General features: G+C 40.5%; 1 protein-coding gene across 1 annotated transcript; it reads right to left on the reverse strand.

The window, feature by feature from the left end:
- Positions 1-1,929: 1,929 nt before the first annotated feature.
- On the reverse strand, positions 1,930-4,244 carry LOC121193640 (E3 ubiquitin-protein ligase RNF186-like). The gene has a single exon (XM_041056042.1). The coding sequence runs from the start codon at positions 4,188-4,190 to the stop codon at positions 3,504-3,506; it is 687 nt and encodes a 228-aa protein (XP_040911976.1). The 5' UTR covers positions 4,191-4,244; the 3' UTR covers positions 1,930-3,503.
- Between the last annotated feature and the right edge of the window lie 6,450 nt (positions 4,245-10,694).

A 10,694-nucleotide genomic window follows, 5' to 3' on the forward strand; every position in this document is an offset into this window, starting at 1 on the left:
TGAATTGGTGTTAGGACTACCTTACCCATCATTACCCACCCAGTACATTGTCCAAGAAACTGTACCCTGCACTACCACTCTTTGTTTACTACACATGGTTGTATTTTGGCATCTCTCGTAAAATGTATGAGTGTATGTGTGTTTTTTTAGTGCCCATAACACTGCTTTAGAACAGAACCAGTTCATTTTAATGAATAGTGTGACAACTGCAGCAGCAGCAATTTAAAAACAGCAACAAACAATCAAAAACACGTGTTGATTTTGATATAAAATCATTAATTTCTCATAATTTTATCATTTCAACAGCAACCATATTGTGTTGTCCATCTTTTTTTCTTTGCTGCATTCTCACTTTTACACACCAGAGGGAGTCAGTGTGCATCCTTCTCATAAAGATGTTGCACTACTTCCTTTCACAATACAGAGAGACGTGTTTGTATGGGAGTGCATCTTTGATCTACATGTTGAAAGTGAAATGGCAAGCCATGTTTGACACTTTGACCCCGGACACTGATCCCTTCTCACTTGTCTTCGGAGTGTTTGCATGCTTGTTAGGCCATATGTCTGTACAGCCATACTTATGCAGACAAATGCACACACATATAGACACACACACAAATTCATGTCTTGGCCTCCATGCTTGGGCACAGACATACACACAAGCATGCGATCACATGACGAGACAGAGTGCGTACAGAGTGATGATAATCGCTCTCCTCGGGCCATGTCTTTGAGGTCATCTTGATGGGACGCAAACCATCAGAGGGCAGATGTTGCAAGCAAAAGGAACACTTTCATCTCCTCTGTGAAATACGTGTGTCCAATGTGATAATGACACAGAAACACACTTTGCGCACACTTAAAGGCAAGACACAGGAAGAGAGGAAATGTATCCTAAAACTGTCTATTTCTGGGTGACCCCCATCCTTTTTGACAGCTTGCACAATGGGTCATGGCTGTTCCCTTGGGATACACCTATGACAAACACTGACCAGTGTCATTTGACTTAGAGCATTTACTTGATTATATGTTTGTTTTAAGTTCTTGCTGCTCTAAAAAGATTGACAAGAGCAAAATTAATCAAACTTAAAGGAAATATCTATGCTTATGCTTTTGTACAGTTATCCTAAGATATCACTGTTACATTCAAATATTTCAAAGTAAAACAGGTAAACTAATAACTTCTGAAGCCCCTGGCTGATTATGAAGCCCCTCGATGTCCAGTTGGACTCATAGGGAAGAAGGGGGAAGGGGTTGTGTGGGGATTAGGGAACAAAAGGATCCTTCTCTGTCATCAAAGAGGATCTGCTCCCAACTCATCCCCTGCTCTGTGGCGACAGCTTTTTATTTTTCGGGAGTGACGGCTGGAGGGAGGAAGGAGGAGGGAGGGTGGGATATAGCGGGAGAGTTTGATGGTAGGGGATGCAGATTTCAAAGTAATCTTTAACTTTAAGCCCTGCAGTCCCTGTGAAATGAAGCCCTCTGCCACAGACACAGTGTTGCCTATGGCTCCCAGTGGAAGCCTGCCACCCCTCCTTTTTTTTCCCAAGCTTTTGTCACGGTGGCATTTAAGTGGCATTACTCACCGACTGGATGACCGAATGAAGGAGTCCCTTTGAGGGACCTGAAAGAGATGGATTTTAACTCCTGAGACCAGTGTCGCCTCTTAAAATAACACTAAGTGGAGATAAATGCCTGCTGTGTTATTAGGATTCAGCAGATACCTCAACTAAATGGAGACATCTTTGTGAATCGTAACTACTGATCTAATAACTGTGAACATAAATACTGTGAAGTGTATGTTTCTCAAAGATATGAGATGCTGGGTGAGATGGGATGTGTTTTTGCGGCCTAATTTATATGAAACAAATCCACAAAACCTCAATTAAGCATTCTTTTATTTCAGGCTTCCCCGTAACCTAACCCCTTTGAGAGTGATCTGGGCGTGGACCAAGTTGTTAGTGGAGTTTATATCTTCTTGCAATTTATATGACTTGGAAAAGCAAACATAAGCCTAGCAGATGATTCAAGACCCCTAGGAGGTCATCTGCACTTCTATTGTCTCGCTACTTTACATCACTTCTTATTGTGGCCCCCTACCCCAAAGTTATTTCTCTCATCTTGTGAAGGCTCATGTCCCCTCAGGGTCATTGGCCTGGCATTCCCTGCTGTCCAGGTCCACCACAGGGAGCCAGTGTAATAACACAGAGGTGGTTATGGGGTAAACAGGTTCTGTCGTTGGCACAATGGGCCATGTTGTTAGAGATGGTGGTGGCACAAGAAGATTATAATAAATCAGTTACATACCAACAGCTTGACACATTCTTGTTCGCATACATGCACACCTGCTCGCACAGTAGCCTCCAAGCACCTTATGAAATTTGTTATATAAATAGTTTCAGTGCAACAAAGAATTGTGGGAGGAAACTAGGGGAGGAAACCGCTTTAATGAGCTATCTTCCCATTATTCCAGCCTATGGTTGCTAATATTTTCATTAGCAAGCCAAGTTAAAGTGCTCTTTTGGTGATTGTAGGTCTTCTGTGTAAGCGTTTGTCATTGCATGACATACCACTACACACTCACACATTTGTACATCACTCAAACAAGAACTCAAGCCCGAAGTGCATTTTGTTCAAAAGTGTTAAAAATAAATAATAATCAAGTTGCATATAAAAGGTGGATTCTGTAAGAAAATCAAACAGTATGGGAGGCATTGGAGCTTCGCATATAATGTATCTCAACTTATCCTAAAATGGTTTACTTTTACTGTATATGCCGAAGATACAGTTGAAATGTTTAAGGGCTACTACTACTAGATAGTATACAAGACTTATACGGCTATCAATTTCAGTCAATATTGACCTTTTTCACAGCAGACATTTTGGCTCGTGACAACAGGAAAAGCACAGTTATCACTAAGAACATTAATGACAATGCTTTTCTATATTCTAGTCCCACTAAGTCATGACAGCGTGACAGTGAGCCAGCATGCACAAGACCAGGACCCTGAAACTGAAGCAGGTAAACAGAAAACAGCCACCATTCATTTTATCATTTATACAGCTGCACTTTTCATACTTTCACATGTCAAAATGTCTTCTATGAAAAAGGCCTATGTAGAGTCTTGACTTTGAGAAAAATCCTCTAAGGTGCGAGGGTCCACTGACCTCAGTACTGGGGTTTACACAGACTCACTGTCATATGTGACAGGCCTTCAGAAATTGTAACGACCAACGTGAAAGTGGATGGTCACATATTGGAGCCCAGACTAAAGATATTCTATTGTGTCATAAACCTAGTTTCAACTTCATTGTTAATGAAACCTGTACTCAAAGGTCTTTGTGATGCAATCAGTTAGAGTCCTTCATTCATGTCCATCAGTACTGACATGGGGCATTAAGGACATCTATAAGGATGTCTTAATGTGAAATAAATAAACAGGTCTCCCTTTTATTATCCTGGCCAGGCCAAGTTCATGTATCCCGGCTCTGCAGCCGGAGGATCACATCATATTAGAATTGAGGGAACTGAAGTTGCTTGCTTCGGTTTCAGGCCGGTACTTCAACATGCACAGTAACCAAGTGAGAATGAGCGAAAACAGTGCGAGGACACTGGCTGCAAACAAACACACGGGGCCGACTAGCGACGCAGTGTGATTGAAGTTGTGTACAAAGATGAGGCCCAGGAACAACAACACCACCATGGACAGGAAGGAGAAGATGGCGCACACGCAGCCCGTCGTAAACGCAACTTGTTTGCAAGTCTGACAGCTGTCGTTGCTCTCTTGGGAGGCTGCTAAAGAGACGGCCGGGCCCGTGTAGTCATCATCTGTGTTTGCCTGGTTCACACATTCGTGCTTTTTGAGCGGGAGCACGTCTGTCACCGCGGTGTTGTCGGGGAGGTTTTGAACCCGATGTTCCGGTACCGGAGTTCGGTGGCGACACACGGGGCAGCCGATTCTCCATCTTCGACCGTCCCGGGAGTGCAGCGCGTCGAGGCACTCTTGGCAGAAGGTGTGGGAACAGGCCAGCAGTTTGGGAGTGTGGCGGTCCAAGTCGAAGTAGTTGTAGCATATTTTGCACTCGTATTCCTCGCTGGGGAACGAGTCGGTGCCGTCAGACGCAGCCGAGCCACACTCGCCCCCTCTGTCGACCGTTTCCGCCATGTTTGTGGATTCACGAAGCAACATCTTTATTTTCTAGACCGTTCATTTGCACTGATGATCAAAATACTTCAGCCATGGTCCGTGAGCACTTCCGGGTTACAATAAAAAAGGATTTTTAAAGTGAGAGATTTAAAAAAAAAAAGTAATCTGTCTATGCTTTTCTTCCCGGTGTGTGTAAGTCTCCGGTTGCTGTCCTGTTTCCATCCGGTTGTGAGATCACGGACTTGTTGTGTAACCGGCCCGGTGCGCAACCCGTGGACAGGGACAGACAGGGCTTCATCACGATCATATTACCAGAACTAAATCCCCCGTTTACCGCAAAAAATCCAGTCGATAGACTTGTTCAAATTGATTTCCCAATTTGGTCTCTGTCACCTGGTTGATTTGTCACAAGTGTGGGTCATGTGTATAAGGTGGATTTAATAGGCCTATTTAACCGTATAATTAGAATTTAGCGCCCGCAGCGACACCACAGAGCACCATGCCCCCCCAACCCTTCTGCGTTTCAGCACCACAGGCCGTGGACAGCGCCGTGCAGCGCGGCCACAGTCGCACCTTCAGCCGCAGATCAGCCCCGGTGTGGTGTAACCTGGAGCTTCAGATACAGATATCAGTGTTTTAACTGCTGTCCTTTCCTTGCAGCACAGACATTTGCAAATGGTATGTACTTTTTCTTGGAAGTCCTTTGACACCTAATCTTATACTTTCGAGCTCCTTTACTTTCCCATAGCTCAAAACTCTGAGGATGACCATATTTCAGTTACAAACTGAGTCACAAAAGCCCTACAAAAGCCCAGCCTGCCCAGCACACACAGTTCTGCTGTAGTTTGTTTTTATGGAGATTTTATTTATGTTAGATAATCTTTTAGGCAGCTATATAGTGTCATAGTTCACTTCATTTTTGCCCCCCTGTTTCAAAAGCAAGCCATGGCTCTGATGCACCTAGATGACTGGACACAAAGCATCCATACCATGATTAAAACCACTATCATGTTACACCTGAGAATGGGTTTGTAGGCTAGATGTTGTTAAAGCAGAAAAAAAGTAAATACAAATGGGACATGTAATAATCACTTTTTACACATAACAGCACACTCTTTGTAAAGAACTTCTCTTTGAAAATTAGATTAGATGGTGAGTTTAATGGTATCAGACATTATACTGTAGGATGTATCCCCATTATGCTGACAAGTGCCCTCTTGTGGCCAAATGTATACATGCATGTTTGTACACTATATGTCGGGTTGGGTAGTAGCTGGTTTACAATTACATGCAATCAATTACTTTACGTAACTGTAATGAGTTAATAATCAAAACTGCGTAATCACACTGAAGATGCTTTGGAAACTGTTTGTTGGAATAGGCCCATTAGGCCTAGCATGCTGGGAAAGTAAAAAGACAGAGCACATCACCATAAAGCAGTGGTCTGTTAAGTCAAATAATTCACAATTAACCAAATGTAATCAAGTATGGAAATCCAGGATGCCATAGCTTTGGAAAAGTGTGAAGTAAAGAACTTTAATTTCTGAAAACAAAAATATAGGCAAGATGTTAAGATTTGTATACATGCTAACTACATTTTTTTTAGCTAAAGTCCAAAAATATTTATGTAATAGATGTTAAATGCTACAAAAACAACCAAATTGTTCAAGTGAAGTGAACGATTTGGCTCAAAGACTTGAAAGAGCATGTTTATTATGCTTTTGCTCCCTGATATTTTAATGCTGTTTTATAACAACCAAACACAAAATATGTGATTCTTGAAAATATGTACTTGACAGTTGGCAGTCAAAAACTTTTTCAAAGGACTACATTGTGTTATATATATTTAGTGATGTCAAAGCAAAAACACTTTGCGTGATGTATGTCCATTTTTGCAGATGCCTGTAGACATTTCCACACCACCTCTCATACGGCTTTTTTTTTTTTTTTTAATTGCAGTGAGTGTGCTTTTTATTAAAATGTGTCTAGTCTTTTTGGTGGAAGTAGGAAATCCACTTCAGTGTTTCCACAACATCAGATAACACATCTTTCTTCCCTTAAACAAACACACAGTCACACAGTGTAGGAAATGTGAAGTAAAGGCGTGACTTTACTCCAGGAGGAATAAGAAAAAGAAAAAGAAGAATCTTATTGGGGATGACATTGCACGTTCATGCCAGGACCATATTAGCTCACTGTTTTCAGTCTTCATTTGCTGAACTGTTAAAGTAACCCTGCATGCCCAGAGGCTGTGTGGTTAACAAATGCTTTGCTTATCTTTTTCTTTTCTCTCACACACCTGGATGCACCTTATGGGTCTTTGTTATGATAACTGCAGTCAGTTTGAGTTCCCACTGAAATGTTGTGGGTCACATGTATTTGATAAGATCAAACACATCAGAAAAACAGTGCATCTTTTAGAGGCACCTTGTAACAGTAACATCCCAAGGCTACTAATCACAGAGTGGATTTCCTTATTCTGAAGATACAACGTTTCTGAGATGCCTATCTAAATGTTGACTTGGCCATTTTTCTTATCTGTTTCTCCGATTTCAAACAACGTGTGCTCTATAGTCTTTGTGATGCAAAGCTCTTTTGAATTGTCGTCACTGAGATGCTGCAGGTTAATAAAGACAAAACATGAAACAAAACTGATGATGTATCACAAACAAAAATAAATGTGACTCTTTTTAAAGGGTATTATGACCACACTTGAGTGTTCCTGGTCATTCATAACCTCTATGCAGTGCTAACATAAAACATTGTGCGTTTGCATTTAGGTTTATTTATTTAGGCTTATTAAGAATCAGAAAACACACAATTATTTTGCACGACATTTACCCAAGAATAAGAAATGGAAAACACTATTTCAGCAAACACTGGCCTCAGCTTTATTTAGAAACTGGGTCTGGCTAAGAAACAGTACAGTTCATTATTTCCAAATCTGTGTTTACAATAATGCAAAGAAAGAACTGGCAGTAATCACACTGTGTCGAAGCCTTGGCTATGATTATGCCTCTGAGGCTGACTGCAGGATATATACTGATATTATGGAGCATCATTCAAAATTCCCTCACTGCTGTGGCATGATTCTCTGAAGACTAATAAAGGTTAGGCACATGCTGTTTTACAACCAACTGTTAGTTTAACATTGTAAAACCTCTATATAAACCCAATGAATAATGCAAATTACGGTTATCAACTTAAAGTATCAATCATTCTGCTTGTCACAGTAAGCTGGAGCTCCTTTTTCCTGCTACAGTTAATGTTTTATGGTATAAAACAACTTTTAATTTTGTGAATGAGTTAAAGCCTATTAGTTTGGCAGTTTACTCTCTATAGTTTGTGGTCAGATAATCACCAATGATTTGATTACCTCTAAATCTATCTATATTTGATCTTATTAATTCCAGACAGCATTGTCCCATCAGCATTTTACATCTCATATATGTATCTATATTTGATCTTGCGTTGTGGTGCTGATGAATACTGAACTGGGTTGTAACTCACTCAGGAGATTTTTTTTTTTTTTTTTTTTTGCCTCAGTCTGACACAGTATAGGGCCTTATCACTACAGGGCCACAGCCAAGATCAAAACTGCCTACGGGTTATTAGGCTATTAGACTAACTTTATCTTCAGTGGAGGCAGAGCAAATTATTGTGTTTTTTTTTTTTTCATTGTGTACGGTTTCAGAAATACAACATTGAAAGCCTCTGGCTTATTCTCTGTGAATGCCTGGTCAATGCAGCACACTCTTTTTGGGGCCATTTTGTTCCTTATTTTTGATGCATTTTGTCCACCACCACAGCACATTTCTGACTCAGCTTACCACCCTAATTGATTTGACATGGTAGATCCAATATCCTTTTCATGATAGTCAAACTTTAGTATGATAACCCCCCCCCCCCCCCCCCCCCCCCCTCTCTCTCCATTCCTTCTTTTATGGACATATAATGTTTCCACATGTTTTGTGTCCACTGCTTCGTTTTTTTTTTTTCACTCTTATAGATGAAATAAAAATATACCAGGCCACGTGCTGTGATATGCCATAATGAAAGGGACAGAAAAATGACACTGCTGCCCTAAAGTTGGGATTTATTATAGAAAAACAAAGATGAAAAATAGTAAATTTGCATCCTCTGTGCTCCTTCAGTGTCCAGTGTGTTTTTCTTCTCTTTTTTTAAGCAAACAAAAATCTGTCACACCAGTAGCACCAGGAAAACAGCTGGCTTTGCTTACTCATATTTTCACAGGGAGGTTTTCCTCCATCCACCTACATGAGGTTGGTTGTGACAATAATCTTTTCTTGATCATTTATATGTCTAAGCAGCCAGTATTGACAAATCTAATGGTGATCAGGTAATTACCTGACAGAGGGTCATCTCTGATGATGCATCAGTTTGTCTTATAGAGGTCATGACCAGGCAGTGATTCATGGAATGCAGGCTGAGGAGGCCTCTGAACTGAATCAGTCTTATTCCTGAGGGGAAAAATGCATCGGTCTATTAAACACGCCTAATTATCATAATTATCAAAACTCTACAAGCTACAGAAAAAAAAGTCAAATGATCCCTCATGTGGTTCTATGTGTCTATAATCGACCATTTGCACGGATGTGTTACACTGCCGTGTGGCTCAACCACGGGTCCGCGCAGCACCTATTGTTAAATTAGTGCAACTATTAGATGAGCATGCAGGGCTTTTTGCGTGGGGTGTGGAGGAGCTCGTGGAAAAAAAAGAAAAAATAGATCCTCCTCTCCATGTTGAGAATCCCCCCCGAAAAAAAAACTTAACTTAAAAAAAGTTTAACATTTCCATTTATGCTTTTGGTGATTATTGGGAAAATGAGGTACGGCCACTGTGTTACATTTTTAGTGCCCTATTTTACTTTTCAGCCTATAGTTTAAAGAAACCACTGAAAAGTCATCAGAAAATTCTTTTGAAAGAATTAGAGTCAAACAGGCCAGCATGCCGTTCGTGGGACCTTTACGACAGCTACAAGTACTACAAACTAGATTAATACACTCACTCACAGGATGGGTGAACCCCACAGTGCTCATATATTACAACTGTTGTGGTAATAACAAATAAGGAAAGACTTTAGAAATGATGATGATGATCAACGGCTATGGAGTAATAATAATAATGCTAATAATAATAACAACAAAAATAATAATAGTATGAAAAGAACTTCATGATGTTTATTCTATGATAAAGTTAATATGGACTTTTAGAACAGTTAAGAGCATCTTTGCAATAGTTTCACCTGCAGTCTTTTATATTTTCTCCATTTTCATTGAACTACAGAAACACAAGTCGACGATGAACATTCTCCCACGTGCTGCTCCACTTTATGCGTCAAAATGAGCGCGCAGGGTGAGCACCTGGGCTGCACCACGCATCAGTGAGTGGTCAGTAGATATTTGACATGCACATGCCTTCTCTCTCTTATGTTTTTTTTTTCTCGCATCTTGATGCGAAAGACAGAAACTATATATTTTTCAATAGTCATTCCGTTTGTCATTTTAAAATACATAATAATAATAATAATGATAATAACAACAACAACAATAATAATAGACTATGTCAGCTGCTACTAATGTTTTATTTATAGTGGTGATATTAATATCCTCAGGCCCTAATAATCCCTTTCATTAATAAGAATTCAGGTGGGTGTTTGTGAGCATGTGTTTCTGTGAAGTCATCAATGAATAAATGCTCACTAGGAACTTTTTTACTTTTAGACTCATTTATTTACTGATACCAGCTCTGTTCAATGCAGCAAGCCACAGTCTGACAGTGTTTTTAATGTTTTCCATGGTAGTATTCATTTTTGGTAATTGTTAAAAATCAAACTGTACTTTTCTCTTTACTGATGCAGTTTCGCACATCATTAAACCTTCTTCCACTCTAAGCCCCAGCAGCGTCCTGATTCCTCATCTAGACAATCTGGACCATAACGCATTTCTCAGTCAGAAAACAGTCAGAAATCGGGTCTATTTTGGTCGGGATATTTATTTAATAGGTTTTTATTAAAAGTTGTGTACTTTGTAAAAAGTTTGAAGCTTGTGACACGACAAGCTGACCTCGTGAGGTCAATCCAGACAGAAGCGGGGTGGTGGGGGAAACTTCCGCTGACCAATCACAACTCTCCTCCAGTCTCTGAACGTCCGGGTCTTTGACCAATCAGGAGGCGAAGCGCGGAGTCAGAGGGGACAGCGACCACAGATAAAATGTTTGACTTCCATCCACCCTCTCAAACCATCCTCTCAATCCTTGCAGGACTGCTACAGACCTGCATTTAGATTAAAACTCTCACTTAAGCTCACATCGACCACTGGATAACCAACCAGCTCCACTTCTGAGGGATTCAGTTTTCTTCTCGCTCGGGGCAACCTGTTACTCCAGGGGGAAAAAAAGGTGGCTACATCGCGTCCGTAGAAAAGGCGAAGTATTGCAAACTAACAAAAGGTATTTTGTTGGATTAAAAGCAAGAAGCAGAAGCAGCTTCGTTTAAAGTGTTACCTGACAGAAAGTCAGGAATC

This window comes from Toxotes jaculatrix, chromosome 14, assembly GCF_017976425.1.
Source record: "Toxotes jaculatrix isolate fToxJac2 chromosome 14, fToxJac2.pri, whole genome shotgun sequence".
Classification (NCBI taxonomy): domain Eukaryota; kingdom Metazoa; phylum Chordata; class Actinopteri; family Toxotidae; genus Toxotes; species Toxotes jaculatrix.

Coding starts and splice junctions, on each gene's coding strand:
- LOC121193640 (XM_041056042.1), bottom strand. CDS start 4,190: ATGTTGCTTCGTGAATCCACAAACATGGCGGAAACGGTCGACAGAGGG.